Below are 20,221 nucleotides of genomic sequence, written 5' to 3' on the forward strand. Positions count from 1 at the left end.
CTCCTGCTTATTTCCCATGCTGCGCGCATTGGTGTACAGACATTCCAGGGAGCGAGCTGAGCACACCGATTTCACCCTAGGATTATAGGAGGCCTCCCAGTCTTCATTAATTCTGGAGCGCTGCCCCACTGGGGCAAGCCCAGCAACAACCCCATCCCCCTTCGAATCTAGTTTAAAGCTCTCCAAATGAGCCCTGCTAATTCGTGCCCCAGCATCCTTTTGCCTCTGTGAGACAAACCTTTCTCACTTGTCATTGTCCAGACTGGTGCCCTATAAAACCAGCTGTTATCAAAGAATCCAAAGCCCTGCCTGTAGCACCAGTCTCGAAGCCAATCGTTTATGAACTGAATCTTCCCATTCCTTCCCACATCATCAGTGGAAGATGGAAGGAGTGAGGAGAAGATCACTTGAGCCCCAGACTCTTTCACCATCCGCCCCAAGGCCCTGTAGTCTTTCTTCATCCCCCTCAGACTGCGGGAAGCAGCTTCCTCCCCACCTGTCTGGAAGACCAGCAGCGGGTAGTAGTCTGTCGGGTGCACCAGGTTGGGGAGCGCCCTGGTGATATCCCTGATCCGGGCTCCAGGCAGACTACACACTTCCCTATGATGAGGGTCAACTCTGCATATCGGGCCCTCTGTTCCTCTCAGAAGGGAATCCCCTACTACAATGACCCTTCTTTCTTTCTTAACAGAGGCAGTCTTGAGGTGCAAAGTCGACCGCCTTTTCCTATGTGGCCTTGTGGGCTGGCCTTGCCCCACATTCTCACCTACCTCTCCTTCAAGATCCAGGGCCTCGAACCTATTACGGAGGGACACCTGGGGAAGCAGGGCAGGAAGGGGGGAGGGTTTCCCACGACGTCGAACTGGAACTCTCTTCCAACCCTCGTCGTCTTTTTGGTCCCCTACCTCTGCGCAACAGCTGCAGGGCAGGGGCTGTCTCAGGCCATCCCCCTCTGTGTGAGAAGGCAGGGGGTCCTTCCCCTTTTGGGGGGTATCTCCCTGGAACCGTTCCGACTGGCACGCCAGGGAGTTACTCCACCAGTCGATCTCCCTTTCACACTCCCTGATAGTCCTCAGAGTCTCAACCTCCTCCTTAAGTCTTGCCACCAGGCTAAGCAGATCTTCTACCTGCTCACACCTCACGCAGGTGGAATGCTGTCCTCCCTCCCCCGGCAGCAGCAGGCTCTGGCACTCCCTACACCCAGAGACCTGAACAGCCACTGTTTGGGACGGGGTCTCTGTCTGAGTTGCTGTAGTCACCTTACTGCAAGCTCTCTTTCTGGAGGCAACCATATTGGTCCGCAGTCTGGGACACCAGCAACAAGACCTGCTTGTTCCTCCCTGCGCCCGGTGTGTCGCTGCCCTCTCTGAGGCTTTTTCAAGGCAAGCAGCAGGGGAGTGGTCACCGTCACCGTGGGAACGCCCCCCGCCACCACGTCAGCCTCTCTCTCGCAAGGGCTGCTGGGGCTTCGGGAGATGTCGGGAATGGCGATGTCTCTGCGCTATCCCCTCTGATTTTCCTAATCTCCGTTGACCCTCGCGGTCGCTGAAGGGTGCCTGCTGTGGCTCTAGCTAGGCTAGCTCCGATCACCAACTTTATTGGTGAAAATATTACCAAGATCCAGAAGGAACCTAGGACTTCAGCTCTAACGTCAATGAACCTAATATTGAGAACTTCCATCTGTCCTGTAGGGCAGATGCATATTAAATTATGATTCCCATTCTAATCTCCATATTCTCCAGATTATCTATTAATTCTTTTGAATTAGCTGTATATAATGTTTCAGAATATCTTAGATTTAGTGTATTCCCTTTGCGTATAGACCAAAAAAACCCCAAACCTATAGGGTTTCTTGAAGGCAGTGTGCTATAGCTTCAGTAAACTGATGTTGCATAAGTAAATTAATGTTGCATTTTATTCCATTGTTCGTTCTTTTGTATTACTTTATTCTGTCTTTCAAATGCGTGCCAAAATGTTCCATCGTTTTCATGTGTGACTAATTGCCTGGGTCATTCCTCCCTTTACTTTGAAGCAATACTGTTCCCATTCAACCTACATGTAATTTCCTTTGTCATTTCATTTAAAACCTACCAACTTTGGCACATTAAGTTTTGGAGTTGTGTTTCTATTGTGAATATAATTCCCATTAACAGTCTTTGTTCAGTGTCATTGTTCTTACAGAAAATTAAGGCAAAATACTTATTTAATGGTAGCTATACTTAGACGACCTCGAATATCTACCCAGTCATCATAGACATTTCACTTCTTTTTCTTTCTTTTCTATTCATAGATCTCTAAAAGCCATAAATATGATAACTTACTTTCTTTTTAAGAGAGAGAGAGAGGGAGAGAGGGGGGAAAAAACAGTGTCAATAGCCCTGTGCATTAAGGGAATAATAGAAACCTTGGCAGAGAGCTTCAATGATCTCCAATGCTACTTTATGGAGTATATTGTCTGGGTATTCCCAGGCAAATGCTTTGCTGAAGGTTTTGAAAATAACCTGTGTCACTCATTAGACTAATATTTGTGCTTCTGTTATGAAACTAATATATGATATATTTATTTTCCTCATGTCTGTTTTCTAAGGATTCATAGAAGTACAATCTTCAATGACTTTCATGCTTTACAGATTAAAATGGCAAGGAAGAACTTCTTTTAAATTTGTGATGAAGCCTAAATCTCTTTCTCCAACATCAGTGGTGTGGCTTCAGTTAGTATGTACATCAGATGTGTAGCTCATCACAGTGAATGTGACAAAAATACTACCACAATTAGTTTATCCTGTAGGTGTTGGCAGAAAGACAATTTCTTAAGCTGGTGTAAGCCAACAAACAGAGTTGTTCTACCTGAACTCAAAACCTGTAAACTGAATTACTTTTCTCTATAGGTCCTTTTAATTTAGTTTAAAGCTGTGCTCTGATTCTTATCTAAATAAATGAACTCTCATAGCTCCCTAAACTACTTAGCTATCATTATTTTCTAATTTTTATGAATACAAATAGTATAAATGGGTTTGGGTTTGGGTTTTTTTTTTCCATTTTTAGACACAAACACTTTGTTGTCCGTTAGTATTCAGCAATTTAGCAGAAATGTATTAGTCTCCTAATCATACTAGTAGAGACCATTTTACATTACATTCTTTATTTTATCACAGTTCAAAACAAACCCACATGTGAAGAAAATTATTTTGGTTGTCCTAGTGGAAGATGTATTCTGACCACCTGGCTTTGTGATGGGCAGAAAGACTGTGAGGATGGAGTAGATGAATTGCACTGTGGTGAGCATTTCATCTTATTTGTATTTCTATAATTAGTAATGCATTTTGAAAACAGAAAGAAGTGTGTGTTTATATCTCAGAGATTGAATATAGAGCTATATAAAACAGGCTTTAATGCTTTATTTTCAGATTCAACTCTCTAATGCTTCATGCTGCCAATATCTTAAACCCAATCTCATGCTAGAATAAAAGCTCTTTTTTTTTTCCTCCTAAAGATTTGTTTGTATGCAGACTTTTCTATTGTTTTCATATTTAACAATTTCACTAATTCTTTATAACTCCTCATTAGGACAGTTATGTAAATACAATCAGTTTATATCAGTATCTTGACCTCAACAGGAAGTAACCAGAATATACCTTTATGACATAAAAATAGATATTTCTTTGCATCAGGGACCATACAGGTATAGTTAAAATAACAAAAGTGATGTGAATAAAATACAGCATAAACTCTGTGAGCTATATTAAGGGTCAAGGGAATGTCAAGATTCTTGAACTCCGCCCAACTGAGGAGCAGTGCAGGTTGGTTTTGCGGTTTTGCTCATAGAGGATCTAGTCTTTTAAATTTGTATGGATTAACTGAATGGATTATCACTATAATTACATTTTATAAGAACAGCAAAAAGCAGTATCCCTATTTAAATAAAACCTGAAAATAAAATCCTAAACTTGTCTATTCCTTTTTTTTTTTCTTTTTTCATGCTTCACTGTTTAACATGACTGAAAGTTATACGGTACTCTCTTCATGACCCAGTTTTCTACTAACATGCTTACATGTTTAGTTTGCAGTTTGCATAGTGTATATGTATCTTAACTTCAAAATTAGCAACTGTGCACTATGAAAATCACAAGGTTTTCTGTTGACAACATTCATCAATTGTAACTTTGCATGTTTCCAAGTTCTATTACACATATGTATTTCTATGCAACCTATTAGCCAATTTTTTGTGGGAGAAAGGGAAAGGGGTTTAGTCAATTACTTTTTGCCTACTTATGGCTCTTACCCATTTTGAGGTATTTGTTACAATACTCATAAATTCAGATTGCATTAACTAGAATTCTTTTTATTTTTAATATTTTAATTTGTTAATATCAGTTAAAAATAAATAAATTTTATTTTCAAAGAAAATCTTGGAGAAGTGGACAATTTGAAGTTTTCAGAAAAGGTCATAATAATAGCATTTATTTAGAAGAGTTGTGCAGGCTACTTTTGAAATGCAGAAGCATGCCATTATTTTCAATGTATACAAAAGTGTATGTTGAATGCAGTGTATGATGCGAATGTAACTCAGTGTTTATGTTTCCAGATTTAGTAATGTATGTATACTTATGTGTGATATTGTAAAACCCATTAGCCAGTTTTTATGGGAGAGATGAAAACACACAGTAATTTTTCTTGTGAGAGAAAATAACATATTTTAAAGATGGCATTAAATGCTGCAATACCTAGAAGAAGGCTGTGTTTGAAAATTTGGACCTACTACCAAAATAAAGCAGCCACAATAAGCCACTATAGTTACAGTATCCATGTGAAATACAGAAACCCAACTTCTGCTTTTAAAATATCCCCATCCCATTAGTGAAATTTTTATAAAGAGGTGAATGTGTTTTGAGTGTTTTGATATTTACTTATTTATTTTTTTTTTACTTATTTATTATAATGTGAATGCAGACTCTTAGACAAACTGGTAAATCCTAAATAGGACTATACTGTGTTTGAGTGTTTTCATACACTAAAACTGGGAGGACAGATAGGAACAGTGTGGAGATACCTAAACTATGCTAGAAAATACAGGGAATGCAGTACTTTTGTGAAGCTAACAAATGTAGTGGCTGATGTTATTCCCAGATTCATCTTGTTCATGGAATCAGTTTGCTTGCTCTGCAAACAAATGCATCTCCAAGCAATGGACTTGTGATGGTGAGGATGACTGTGGAGATGGTTTAGATGAAAGTGATGCAATTTGTGGTAAGTAGAAGAATTTTAGTTCTGTATCGTCAGATCATGCTTTCTGAAAAACTAAGTGATCCTAGAAGGTTGTGGAAAGTACATCTCTGAAGAGCACATACTTTAAAGATACCTTTTTATGGGGTCTATATGATTTGTGTGTAGTCTGTCAGTGAAGGTAGGAATGGCACATCAGCATGGGCAAAAGAACCAAACTTTTGTTCAGTTCCCATCCTTGAGGTAAAACCCCTGTATCACTATTTAAGTTTTGCATTTCAGTGGTATGTGCTTGAAGACTCTAAAGCTACTTCTTTTCTCCAGTTTTCTCTTATTCCCTTTAAATTTTTGTACATACAGCCATAAGCATATTTTAGCATGATATTAATCTCAAATGCCCCAAACCTTGAAATTGCATAAGGGATTTAAGATTTTACTTTCATTCTGGGGCTCAGCTGACTGGAAAAGTGTTAATGAATTCTTTTCAAAAGAAAATCACATTGTGTCAAGTCATGCTGTCAATTTCGTGATAGTTTCAATATTGTTTCCATCCTTATTTGTATTGTACTTTAGGATTTTCTTTGTAAAATGGCAACTTTTCACTATTAGATACTTTCTTTTCAAAACCCTTCCTACTTAAAGTCCATCCCACAAAAAGTATTTTTTTCCATATTTCATATGTGATACCACAATAAAAATATTGTTGATAACTTTACTAGAAGTGTTGAGTAGATAGGGAAGAAATCTCTTTAGCTTATGTTCAGAACTATGGTTTGTTAAAGTGGTTTCTTAATCAAACACAGATGTAGAAATGCCAGCAAATGAAAAGGATGATGGTGGAAATTACGCTGTTCTAATATTGCAAAGTATGAATTAATTACTAAGTTAACTTCAAGTTGACATCCATCTACAATACATTTATACATTTTTTTTCATGGTATTGAAGGCATCCTGATGACTGGGGTATTGGAGGCAGTGTCTGTTTGAAAAGGAAGATTTTTCTCTGCCTCTCTCCCCTAGGAAAATAAGAAGGTGGGAATTGAGAAGACAAGCACGTCATCAGTGACTGTTGTTCAGGTTGTTCTATAACAACCTGAAGGTGGTTATAGAAGGTTGTTCAGGTTGTTCTATAAGAACCTGAAGACCTAAGAAACATTAAGGCCCAAAGCTTAATAGGAAACTTAGAGCAAGAAATAGAAAAAGGGAGAGGAAAATCAAGACCACCAAATTGCGAAGTGTCAATGCAGCACAATAATCTATTTTTTCTAAGGTTGTTCAGAATTACTGCTTTTTGATATCTTGTCTTGCAATACATTGAAGATCTCTTATAAGAAGAAAGCCCACCAATGAAACTGTAGGCCATCTCTCAAAGAGGTAAACCTCCACACCAGTTATGAGGAGGTGAGAGTTAAGGCTGTATCTCTCCCTAGGAACAGGGGCAGATCTGAATTTCAGAGTCTCAGAAGAAAAAAGAGATCAAGCTGACTTCAGATTTTTCAGTCCTAAAAAATCAGTATTTACTTAACGTAAACTTTAACTTCAGAAGCGTCAAAAAATGGCAAATGAGTATAAGCAAGCAAAAATTGTCTCTCTTGCATGAATAGCACAAAAAAAAAAGATTTTTAATTTGCTTTACTACTTAATTGATTTATAATTAAAATTGGTAAAATATACACTGTTTTCTATTCCGTGAAGTATATGTAACTTATTTAAGAGAATACATTAAATGACAGATTTCACAAAAGTTTACTTCAAACAGCGTAAAACCAATCCTAGGACATAATTTTCTTATCTGCAGAAAAGCCTATTAAAAAAAAAAAAAAAAAAGCCAAACAGTACATTGAGTTACTTGCATTAGAACTGTCAGATATTTCCTTACTCCAACTACTACTGTACTTGGTACCCATTGTTCTCTTCTACATGGGGCTGACTCATGTGGGTTTTGGATACCTCTCACCTCCTGGCATAAAGTACAGTGGTGCGAGGATTACTTGATTTAAAGGATTAGTTCCTTCCTTCAGTTGGTTCAAACATGCAGTCAAATGTAAATGCCAAAATTGGCTTGAAAAGTTATACAGCTGGATAGTTTCCATGAAGTATGGTAAATACATTTTCCTTGCAGAAATTTGAGAGACTGAATAAATGAAAAGAATAGAAGAACTAGCAGATTGCCAAAATTTTACTATAACATACATTCTCAGATAGTATGTTTATCATACTGTGCAGAACAAAAAATCAGTTTTATTTTAAAATAAAAAACCTTAGGCATTGCGCATTACCTTAAAAATAAAAGAAAAAAAAAAATCAGAACCTGTTCAAGACTCACATGTAATGCTTTTTCAGGTTCAGTGACCTGTGCAGCAGATACGTTCAGTTGCTTGGGCTCGCATGCCTGTGTACCCCAACACTGGCTTTGTGACGGTGAAAGAGACTGTCCTAATGGAAGTGATGAGCTGTCAACAGCAGGCTGTGGTATGCATGTTAAAAAGTTACAGTATTTATTTTCTTAGTACTTTACAATAGTCAGATGCTGTTTGTGTTTGTGCCATCGTACTCTTCTACTGTCAAGACTGTTAGTAAAGACTGATGGACCACATGCGGGCATGCATACCGTGATTCTTCAATATTTTAATCAACCTAACTTCTTCCCATTTTACTAATAGATACTGAGGCACATCAGCTGAAGACCAGTATGTATGCCACAACACAGACACTATACAACATGGTTACTAATGAAAATTAGCTCATTATTGACCATGCAGTTTTATTGCTTTTCCCAAAGAAAATTCTTCTGCATGTCAGGGGAGTTGTGCACCAAAAAAGGAGACACAGTTCTGTCTCCAATTTACTCTGGCTACTTGTTAGGAACTTGACATCTCTTGACCTATAAGCTATTAGTTCCAGTCTTCTGAGATATGTTCCTATTAAAAGTGTCTGGATTTTAGTAATAGTTTCATTAGGGAGTTTATTTTATTAATGTATATAAAAATGGTATAGGTTAAAAATACTGTAGTATGGTCTCACCACTGAATACATATTCTATCACCATTTCTAGGCTGACTTATATTTTGAGTATTTATGGATTTTAAAGAGCTTTTGTTCAGGAGCAGAGGAACATAGTAAGGACATCTGTAATTCCCAAGTTTTATTTTCTTTGGAGGCAGACCTTAGGTTATTTATAGACAGCATAAACTTCTGACACCTCTGTCTTGCATTACATGCGATCTTACTTTTTAGCTATCTATGTGGAGATGAGTGGCTTTGTCTGCTATTCAATTCTATGGTGCTCTTTGCATGACTCAAAAGTTACATTTATTTCCATTGAATCCACTCAGACTAATTACTTCTCATTTCAGCTTTCTGTAAGAAAATGAGTGTATATCTTACTTTTCTCAATTTCATTTATCTTTATGTACTGTATTTTCCATAGCTCCTAATAACACTTGTGACGAGAATGCTTTCATGTGCCATAACAAAGTCTGCATTCCCAAACAGTTTGTATGTGACCATGATGATGACTGTGGAGATGGATCAGATGAATCTCTGGAATGTGGCAAGTATAAAAAAAGTAGAGTAACTTGACAAATCTCAGACTGTTAACTGTGAGACCTTCTGCTACTGAAAAAGAAGGCTCTTTGCTTTTTAAAGTTGTTTTAAAGTCAACTTTAAATTATGCGTTACTGAATACAACTTGGTATTAACACAAAGCTAGAGCTACAGTGACAAATTATTTGCTATAGTTGTGTCTTATAGTTGATTCTAATAATAAGCAGTGCCAAGCCAAGTGAACTGCTGTGGAAAAAGTACCCCGCAAACCTCAAAAAACCTCTGAAGCTGAGCCAGTTAAAACACTTCAGCCAGTAGTGGGCACGAAATCCACAAGAATAGAGAAAGCCTAATGTGAGCCTGGTTTGGAGCAATCCAAAGCACAGATACAGGCAGGGTGCAGAACTGATTGAGAGCAGGCCTGAGGAGAAGTACTTGGGGTTGCTGAAGAAGGTGTTGGTTGATGAGCAGCTCAACATGAGCCAGCAAGTGTGCACTTGCAGCCCAGGAAGCCAACCGTATGTTGGGCTTCCTCAAAAGGAGCATGTCCAACAGGTGATTCTCCCCCTCTACTCTGTTGTGAGACCCCACAGAAATGTGTTCAGCTCTGAGGCCCCCAGCATAAGAAAGATGTGGGCCTTTTGGAGCAAGTCCAGGGGATGGCCACGAAGATGATGTCTTATGAGTACAGGCTGAGAGAGCATGGGTTGTTGAGCCTGGAGAAGAACAGAAGGCTTAGGGAGACCTTAGAGCAACCTTCCTCCTAAAGGGGTATACTAGAAATCTGGAGAGGGACTTTTTACAAGGGCATGCAGTGATAGGACAAGGGGGAATGGCTTTAAAATGAAAGAGGAGAGATTTAGATTACATACAAGGAAGAAATCCTTTACTGTGAGGATGGTGAGGCACTGGCATAAGTTACCCAGAGAAGAAGATGTGGCTGTCCCAGCTGCAGAGATGTTCAAGACCAGGTTGGATGAGACTTCGTAAAACCTGATCTTGTGGAAGGTGTCCCTTCCCAAGGCAAGGGGGTGGAACTAGCTGATTTTGAAGGTCCCGTGAAACCCAAACCATTCTGTGATTCTATGAAGTAAAATCCTGAAATACATCGTGTGGATAGTGGGTTCTCATTACTTGCTGTTTCAGTCTGCTGGTTCTCTCTTACTGTGCCACACCACTTGCCAGCATGGACTTCTGGATCCTTGAAGAAAGAAAGGCACAAACACACCTCTCCTAGCAAACTCCATTTGTTTTTTACTTCTGTAAACTACCTGCTGTTCTGAAAGGAGAACTTTGCAACAACAGGCTGTTGTAGGGAAAACCTGCTTTGTTCATGTAGTTTAAACCAAATCAGGATCAAAGGAGGTTGTTGATTTGTTGATGCAAGATAACGACTTGGAAATCAGTGAACTGTACATTCAGTAGCAGTAGCAGCAACAGAGAAAGTAAATCATGCCTGCAAAATGTTGATATATCTTATGGGTTTCTAAACAATCTCCAGTTTATAATTAATCCCTGGAAGTTCTCAGCACCCAGACACACACAGAGCACAATTAAGTGCACCTGCTGTGCCAGCCCAGGACACAGGATTCCTAGCATGTGTGCCCACTAATCCTCAGAAGGCTGTAGCTCTCCATGAGCTTATATAGGCAACTCCACTTGAGGTACCCATCCTGACAGGTTCAAGGCACATGCTGTTATACTTTGCTATCTTAACAGATGTGGTTCGCCCTTTTGCCAAAAGTATGATCTGAGTGTGGCTCCACAGAATAATGAAACTAAACTATTTCCTCCATTAGTGATAGTTTATACGAGCCAGAACCCTTTACATAAAGTGACTCCTTATGGATTTGTTCATCTGTTTAGTACAACATGATTGAGTTGAATGGTGAGGGGAGTAAGAGAACCTTTCTGATGAGATTTTGGAAGCATGCTGTAATTCTTAAATAAGTATTTAAATGAAACAGTCACAAACTTTTTATAGGTGGGGATTTGGGTGTTTTGTTTTGGTTTTTTTTTTTGCAATTTCTTGATGGTATATTTCATTTGTTTACTGCAGCATCATATACATTCATGGTCCCTTAAAATACTGACAAATAAATAATGATAGTTTGACATACTTCTGGAAAGAGACAAAAGGGGGAAACAGCAACAGAAGCAGAGGATGTACAAATCTGGTCTAATTGTGGTATAGACCTGCCTTCAGGCACTGTCTCTATTTAATTTCCACTGAGCAAACTGAAATCTACAGCAACATTTGTTACGTGTTGCATGGCTCCAATGCAATGTTCTTTTAGCTAGTAATCAAATACACATCTTAGTGTGTGACTAGTATGGTAAACTCGTTATACATTCTTTTATGGGAAAGGGAACTGGTTGTAAAGAGTAGGAATCAAATTCCAAAATACATTTTTCAAGGTGTCAGGATGTGAAAACAAACAAATATAAAATCACCAAGATTTAAACTTGTGATTTCTGATTTGACTGCAGACTGTGCAAACTGATCATAGCTCTGTGAGATTCTAGAGCTAGACCTTTGCATCTTGATATGCAAAAGAAGAAAAGAGATACCCTTCAGCAGCCAGTTTACTGTATGGGATGATATTTGGTTTGAAATACATTCCTAAAAGCTGAATTAAGGGAATCAATTTTCAAATCTAGTTTGTTTGTTTGTTTCACTTTATATCATTAAAGGTATATTATTGTTATATTATTCAGATATAATATAAAACTGGGACTGGTGATTATAGTAACAACTTTTTACTTTTTACAGAATTTGTAGCTAAACAGATTTTTAAAGTTCACAATCATTTTAATCCTTCAAAATTTCTTTGATACAAGTTTTGATTCTATTGTATAATCCTATCTTTTAAGTGAAATCTTCATAATTACATGTAAACAAACAAACAAACAAAACAAAAAAGCAATTATTCAAGCTGGGGTGAACATGGGAACAAAATACATTATCCATAAATTGCATCCCCCATTGCTGCTGTCAGAGACAGAATACTGAGCTACAAGAGATACTCTCTTGAGTTTTAAACTAAATCAAGGTTTCCTTTCAAGAATCATCTAAAGGACTACAGATTTTTTTTTGAGGCAGGATTTATATATGTAGAGTACAGGGAAAGCTATACTTTCCCAAACAGGAACATAGTTTTTTTTAGTAGTTGGTCTAGTGTAATGAATTTTACAAGTAAATATTTTACAAATAGAAGGTGATTTTCCCACTGGGAATTTTTCACTTTCATGTTTCAAAACTAAATACCCCCTCCCCCCAGAAAAAAAAAAAAAAGTTGTGCTATCTTTTTTAAATTTTTCCATTGCTTTGCTTTTTAACTTTAGGCTAAACAGTTGTGTTCTAAGAAGCAAATGCCTGTCTGTGATTTCTGTTCTTCGTTATATATTATGATTTTCTGTTAAAAATCCACTTTAATTTTTGAAATGTATGCATTTTATATGTACCGATTTTGTGACCATCTTGGAAAATGCATGTATAGCATGATTAAAATTACTAAAGTTCTGCATGTTTTGAAGGGAAAGCATTTAGTAAAGAATACTGGCAAATGTTTGCTGTAATAATTTCTAGCATATCCTAATAATAGCAGAAAGTTAAATTACACCTAAAAGAAAATGTATTTATGATTGAGAGCATCATGAACACATTTTACACATGTGGGTATTGCTTCATGACTATGTTGTGCTGCATAAGAGACACTTGATTTCTCTCGCTGATAGACACATATAAACATATGTGTATCTCTTTATGGAACAAAAGATACTTTTACTTATATTGCCTATTATGTGCAAAACTTCATGCTAAAAGTATGAAGCAAAGCATGAAGTCACGGATTGCTGTATTTCTAGGGTATCGTCACTGTCGTCCTGGAGAGTTCACCTGTGCTGATGGAAGATGCCTCTTGAATTCTCAGTGGCAGTGTGACGGTGATTTCGACTGTCCAGACCATTCTGATGAAGGACCTATAAACATGAAATGCAAAAGTTCAGGTTTGTTTTTAATTTTTTGAATAATTTTTTTAAAAACTGTGGTTTAGAACTGTAGATAAGCATATGTAAAAACTTACATCTTAACTCTCCAGTGCTTTCATGGTGTTATTCCTTATGTCTTGCAAGAAGAGTGTGTTGTTAGTCCTAAGCATACAAAACCTCAGTTCCCAAAGGTCAAGCCACCATTTCCTGTAGCGTAAGATGATTGCTGTTTCCTTAACGCATTAATTTTGTTAGAAGTAAAATACGATGATATTAGTGTAATAATTGCCAGAGTTTCTAGCTTGCCCTGGGAATGTTTTCTATATTTAATATATTCATCACACAAAAGGAGATCATACAAAAGGGGGCATAAAGTTGTTCTTCCTATAAATGATAAACACTGGTTTATTTGTATAAGTGAATTACTGGCCAAACATGATTGGTTTTATTGGTATTTTCTAATGACGTGAATAAGTTTGCTGCAGTCTGACTGGTTTTTGAGAGGTAAATGAATCCTGGTCTGCATATAATAACTCAATTCTGTAGCTTTTGAAAGATGTTTTCTTATGACAAGAAAGATAAAGGACAGTAGCCCAGTCCTTTATACTAATTTTGATGGAAAACATTCATTTGCTTTGAGGAAAACCAACATGCCTGCCTTATATTTAAGGATTCTAATTCTAATTTGAAGACCCTGAAAGTAGCTGAAATGACATATTCGAGTTTTGCCAAACAGGGGAAGAAGCATGTATGCACAGTTCTCAGACATGTTAACTGAACCCCTCAGCATCCACAGGGGACAGAAGCCATGCTTTTTAAGTTTTGTAAACTGTCGAATTATATTTTGTGCAGAGATAAGGTAGAGGATTCTCAATTATACGAAAACAAATGTGCAGGAGGGTGTAATAATTTGGACGTATTCACACATTCTCTAGGAGAGTGATAACCTTTAAAGATACTGCAAAGTAAAACGGTATTATAATAATATCAATAAGAAATTTATACAGTTGTTTCATCTTTCATGCATACATTGCAGCTGTTCCAGGAGAAAATTTATTTCAAATAGTAATAGACCACACCAAGTTGTGTTTTCTTTTTTGTTTTCCAGAGCAGTCATGTAACAGTTCTTTTTTCATGTGCAAAAATGGTAAATGTATTCCTCAAAGTGATGTTTGTGATAACAAAGAAGATTGTAGTGATGGATCTGATGAGAAAAGCTGCCACATTAATGAATGCCTCAGTAAGAAAGTTAGCGGCTGTTCTCAAGATTGTCAGGATCTTCCTGTTGGATACAAGGTGAATAATTAAAAAATGTGGTGTAATATAATGCAAATTCTTAATTCTTAATTACTGAGTCTGCCTGTAAACAGTGTAAACAGCAAAGTAATTAAGATGACACTTGAAAAACTGAGACTAGATGAAAAAGTTTATGATTGTAGCATATTCAGAAGAAAGTATGCAAGGTAACAAATAGAATCGTTAATTAAAATTGTATGTATTTGGTTTTCTTTCCCAGTGCAAATGCTGGCCCGGATTTCTGCTGAAGGATGATGGCAAAACATGTGTAGATATTGATGAATGTTTGTCTGGATTTCCCTGCAGCCAGCAATGCATCAATACATATGGAACCTACAAATGCTTGTGTGCATATGGGTATGAAATACAACCTGATAACCTAAATGGCTGCAAGTCCCTTTCAGGTATTTGTGAAATACTATAGCCCCATGGTCTCTGTAACCCTTTTATGCAGGATAAACAGCTACTTTGAAGTGCACTACTTCAGTAAACAATAAGAATGTGATTCAATGTCTGAATGTAGTAATAAGTTCTATTTTTAGTACGTATTCTGCTCAAATCACTGGTAGTGGATAGTTAGAGTGTATTATGAAAGTCTAAGTAACTTTATTAGGAAAAAGTATTAGGAAAGTTAAAATACATCACTTAATGGGTCACATGATAATAGTATGTTTATGATAAGTGTTTAAAATGCTCGTGCTGTTTTATTTCATCAACTTTAAAAATTAGACTGTACTTTCAGACTTCTTGGTATGAAAAGGAGAAATAGGAAAATTTAATAGTAATTGCAAAATCTGTTATTCCTATAACATATTAAATCCTCTAGACTTACATATAATACACGGTGAAGTTCAAGATACATAAGAATGTTGTTTACTTCTTCACCCCTCTGTCTATACCACTGATGTTATTTTTATGTGCTTCAGTGAGTGAGATTTGCTAGATCAGTGAAAGGAAGAGCAAAATGTCAACAGGAAAGTAACAAAACCCCCATATCTGTGTTCTGCTGGATTTCCTTCATACTGCAGGCAATCTTTGGCTTGAGAAGACTCCTACTTATTCTATCCTTACACAAAGTTGTTTGGTGGGGTTTTTTTTTAAATATAAAACCCCCTTATATTTTCTTTCTACATGACAAAACTGGAATCTCTGCCCACCTTACACTTCTGTCTCAGGTGCTTCCCCAAGTAACCAGAGGAAACACAAGAGAGGGCAGAAATGTAGTATCTGGTTTTTGCTTTGCTCCCGTGTCACACCTTGTAAGCCACTTGTATGTTTAGAAGCCATAGATCACTCACACGTGAAGGGGAGCTGGAACAGAGTTTATTGGAGTTGTAATATAGTAGATTTCAGAAATGACCATGACAAAGTAGTCCATGCTGTGGTTACACTGCAAGGAGGTGGCAACATGTTGGTCTTTGGCCTAATGCCAATTTCTGGCATAAATTGGTTTGAGCTTCTAACAACACAGCAGAGTGTTACAGCCATCCTCTGCAAAGCACTAAGTCAGTGCTGAGGATGATGTCTCGCATCTTCTAAGAACTGGTTGTCTTAAGAGTTGAACATAAAATGCAAGCAAGGTGGTACAATGTATTCAGTATAAGAGCAGAGTAGGCTGGACAACATATTACATTCATGCATGTATTAGCAGTAGGTACAAACCTTTAACACATTTTTAATTATTATTGGTATTTTTTTAATTAATTTTAGCTGAGGTCTCTGTTAATAGAGCTCAAATAAAGATTTTTTATTCTTTTTACTATTACATGTATCAGTGTCAGAGCTGTTTCAAAGTAAGTGATGGCATGAATAAGAATCCACAGAAATATCTTTTTAAGCTAGAAAGCCAGGGGTAAAAAAAGCTGAATCTGGCTTCAGTTCAGAATTGGAGAATCAAGGTTTGTCCAAACAGTTGTTTCTTTATGTCTATACTGTTCAGGGTATTGAAATCTTAAAAAAAAAAAAAAAAAAGAATGGTCAAAACATGCTTGGTTTCCAGCCGTAACAAATAGCCTTAGTGAAAATTTGAAAGTAAATGTTGAAATTAAAACAAGTGGTATGAAATATATTTCAAATTCAATCTCTGACATCAAGTTAGGATAAAATACAGTATGGTTCCCATCTTACAAAGGCAAAAAAAAACCCAAACAACTTACATTGAAAGATATACTAATTGATTGCTTTGTTCATTTTTATACTGCATCATTGATCTTTCTTGGAACATTTGAATGTTTTAAATATTCTTTTCATCCATAACATTGATCAGAGCATGTAACATTTATTTTTCAAACCATCCATATTTCAGCATTGTATTCCTGATTTTCCATAAATTAACGTAAAAGCTAGTCTAATGTATTCTTTCTCCTGGGGTTTAGATGAGGAACCTTTCTTAATTCTGGCTGATCATCATGAAATCAGAAAAATTAGCACTGATGGATCCAACTACACTTTGTTGAAACAGGTATAATCATAGTACCATGCTCTAAGTTTAACTCAATACTTTTATTCTTTTCTAAAGTGTGCAACTGACAGAAACATCATCCTATAATTGGCACTGTATGCATCATAGAACAACTGCAGTATCTTCAGAGTTTTTGTAATATTTTATCTGAATTTCATGTGGTGAAAGCTCAGGCAGTTGTTTAATCAGTCATTCTGATGTACTAAAAAACTTACGTTATTTGTGATCCTCTTCTGTCACAATACGTTTTGTGCAATTTGTATATTTCACTTAAAAAAAAAGAAAAAAAGCCAGAGAACCTCCTATTTGGCCTTGTATTATTTGGGCTACTTACTGTCATAATCCAAATCTTTTTTTTATTATTTAGATAGACAATAACAAGATTTACAGTATTGCAATACTTGAATTTGTATCTTTGGCTAAATATTTGGGGCTTTTTTCAGTCATTAAATTATTATGACAGGAAAAACAATGTGAAAAAAAAACTACAAAAATTACAAGGTCATCCAGTAAATACAGAGCTGTCATTTTAGCAGTTTCTCCTCTGCTTCTATGCTTCACCTAAGTGTAGTTACTTACCATAGATAAAAGTTCCAAAATATGTTTAATAAAAGCATCTATTTCCATAAGTACTAATTAATCAATTGTAGAAATACTAGAAAAAAACAGTTATTGCCAGTGAATATCGTTAGGCTTTTTGTGACTTTTGTGAGAGTAAGTTGCACATCTTAATGTCACAATAGAGGCACTTAGGTCTCCACAACAGTAATTACAAAATTAACCATCTTACATTGAACATTGACTTTATTTAAGCATAACAAGCATTATGGTAAAGTCTGTTTGTTCTTCTGAAATCCTTCTGACTGCCTCTCATTTTTACATCTCACTGCCTCTCCTCTTTTGCTGGTGTATCTATTGATAGAAGCCTGTGAAAAGAGGGGAGCAAAAATAATTTTTCTTTATGGTTGGTGCTGACAGATTGACGCAGAGCTTTATTAGTCTTGAATTTAATGGACTCCTCTTCAGCATGTTAGAGGCCATGTAGCTCCAGCCATGGAAGAGAATCTGTGTTTTCCATATCATATTTATTCATGAGTCTAATAAATACCTCTGCTATTGAACCTACTGGCCTTCGATCCTACAAATATGGCATTTTTGAAAGCATCCAGATTTGAAAGCAAAAGAGGGAGCTATATCAGCAGAACAGGTGGGCTGTCTTCATCATAAGGACATCTTTTTGTCCTTGCAATGTTATGATGGATCAGCTCTTTCTTAGAAGTCAAACAGATGAAACAAATAAAGAGAGCTGCTCTGGCAAAGGAGCAGACCCACCCTTCTCTGTGGATTTGATCTGTGCTTTGCCATTCTAGCAGTTGTGCATATAAACTCAGAGTATAGGAGCTGAAAAGATATGAACATTCAGGCGTTGCTGAGTTGTTATGTGCCGGCCTTTTTGTTTTGGTTTTTTGTTTTTTTTTTTTCTTCCAAATATACATAAATAGTGCAAGTGTTTGAGTTGTGCCCTGTGTGTGTTCTTTGCTTTCCATTTCCTTTACTCCTAATTATCAAAATACTTAGGGTTTCCACAGAGTAGGTAGATAGAATCTTCTTCATCAGTAGCTGTGATTTTTACCTTCAGTTTTTAATTGGGGCACCAAGGCAACACAAATCATGGCCTGGGATACCATATGGCATTTGCAACAGAAATAAAACCACAGGTTTAAGATGAGAGAATAATGCAGCTGATGATGTTTGAAAACAAGGAGATTACATGAGAAATGACAATTATACTAGGAGGACTTAAAAGTGTCATGTAGGTCACAAAGAGGAGATGTCTGGACAAACAACTCAATTGCAGATATACAGAAATAATTTTACTCACAGTTGATGTCCTGATAAATACTGGAACAAAACTGAACTAAAATAAAATATTTGAAAGATTTGCAGGCAGTCAGTTCTCTTTCTTAATTATCAATATTTAAGAAACTTTTATGGTGTTGTATATAGATATAAAGCTAATTTTTCACATATTACTGACTTTGATTTCTAGTATGTTATAAATTTGTTACAGTCTTCTGTATTCATTCCCCTGTTGTCTCATTTGTTAAGAATTTGGAGTTAGGCTCTATCTGTAGGCATATTTATGCTAACAATAGAAAAAGAGACAGAAAAAGTATTTTGGAGCAGAGTTTTGACTGACAGAGCTGCAGCTGATTTTGTTACAACATGGTACGCAAGGATGCCAGAGACAGACTCTTACCATGGACTATAGTGATAAGACAAAGGGCAAATGGGTTCAAATTTAAACAGGGGAGATTTAGGTTAGATAGATATAAGGAAGAAGTTATTTACTGTCAGAGTTCTGAGGCACTGGAACAGGCTGCCCAAGGAAGCTGTGAATGCTCCATTCACATCTTGAACGCTGCACCTGGCAATGTTCAAGGGCAGGTTGCGCAGGGCCTTGGGCAACCTGGTCTAGTGCGAGGCATCCATGCCCATGGCAGGAGCTTCGAACTGGATGATCTTAAAGTCCTTTCCAACAATAACCATTATATGATCCTATGTGAGTTTTGAAAATGAGAGTGGTCCTTCAACACTGTATTGTTTCAGCCTTTCTTTAATAATACTTTATGCAGCCTAATCACTCTTTTTCCTCTGCGTTTTGATCAAAAGGTAGATATACATTATTACACTGTAGTAGTTGGCAGAAAAAAAATGTATCACTTTTCACAATCAAATATTTTTGTTCTTAGTTGTTTATTTTAGAGTTGGCTAGTCCAGCACTCTACAGTCCCCTCTGCAGCTATGAATTGCATTAACAAGGGAGGTTTCTGATCCATGCACGAGTAGAATGTCATTGAGTTGATAAGGGTATTGATTAACCGAGTTTGCTGCTTTAAAAGAAGTGCAAACTGTATCACTTCTTTTTACCACTGTTGCTCCATCTTTCATTGATAGTCACATCTTTTTACATTAAGTGTAGATTTCACTACATATCAGAATGTTAAGCAGATTGTGGGGCAAGGCTTTCCTATTCTCAGATAAGGAAGTAAGAACCGTTGACTGAGTGCAATCCCTTCCTTTCTTATCTGTGGTTTGGGATGAAAAGCCATTATTATATTACTGCTCTTTCTGACCTATAGGAATACCTCAGGTATGATCACTGCTCTTTCATGCAGTGATTTGGCTTAGTAATTGGAGCCATAGGAGACTTCAAGATGCCTGGATCTCTTAACTTTCACGCTTTATGTATAAGCTACCTCTATGTGTGTATATACACATATGTATGTGCACAGTAAAGTGTAATATAGCATCTAAAAATTTAAGACTAAATTTTAAATAAGGAATAAAAATTCATGGTTTTTTGAACATCACAGCTTGGAATTCCTGATTAATTTATATTAACAATGAAATGCTGTCATTAGACAAAGTTCATAAATTTCCAGGTTTCTTGTTCTAAAATGAATATTACCTAGTTTTCCAAAGGAATACCAAAGGTAGTAATTAACAGTAATGAAGCAAAAGTTAAAGCATTTACTGCTAAAGTTCAATTTAATAAGAAGAAGGAAAAATGGAGAAGCTTCTTTAGTTTCATGTCATCTGCATTTTTGAAGTGAGATAGTTCTTCATCACCATATTTCTGTTACACATTTTTATCTTATTCTGATTATTTACAGGCAATGTACTTCAAATATAGGCAGTCAG

General features: G+C 36.7%; 1 protein-coding gene across 1 annotated transcript in view; it reads left to right on the forward strand.

The window, feature by feature from the left end:
* LRP1B (LDL receptor related protein 1B) overlaps positions 1-20,221 on the forward strand; it is a 781,126-nt gene that overhangs the window by 650,851 nt on the left and 110,054 nt on the right. Inside the window, exons 49-56 of the mRNA XM_057401813.1 lie at positions 3,156-3,278; positions 5,128-5,247; positions 7,567-7,695; positions 8,654-8,776; positions 12,637-12,777; positions 13,868-14,055; positions 14,276-14,459; positions 16,431-16,516. Of these exons, the coding sequence (XP_057257796.1) occupies positions 3,156-3,278; positions 5,128-5,247; positions 7,567-7,695; positions 8,654-8,776; positions 12,637-12,777; positions 13,868-14,055; positions 14,276-14,459; positions 16,431-16,516 (1,094 nt within the window). The remainder of the gene's footprint in view (positions 1-3,155; positions 3,279-5,127; positions 5,248-7,566; positions 7,696-8,653; positions 8,777-12,636; positions 12,778-13,867; positions 14,056-14,275; positions 14,460-16,430; positions 16,517-20,221) is intronic.

The sequence above is a fragment of the Pezoporus wallicus genome, unplaced genomic scaffold (assembly GCF_028554395.1).
Source record: "Pezoporus wallicus isolate ANWC-B61680 ecotype Strahan unplaced genomic scaffold, APGP_CSIRO_Pwel_v1 contig_865, whole genome shotgun sequence".
In the NCBI taxonomy this organism is placed as follows: Eukaryota; Metazoa; Chordata; class Aves; order Psittaciformes; family Psittacidae; genus Pezoporus; species Pezoporus wallicus.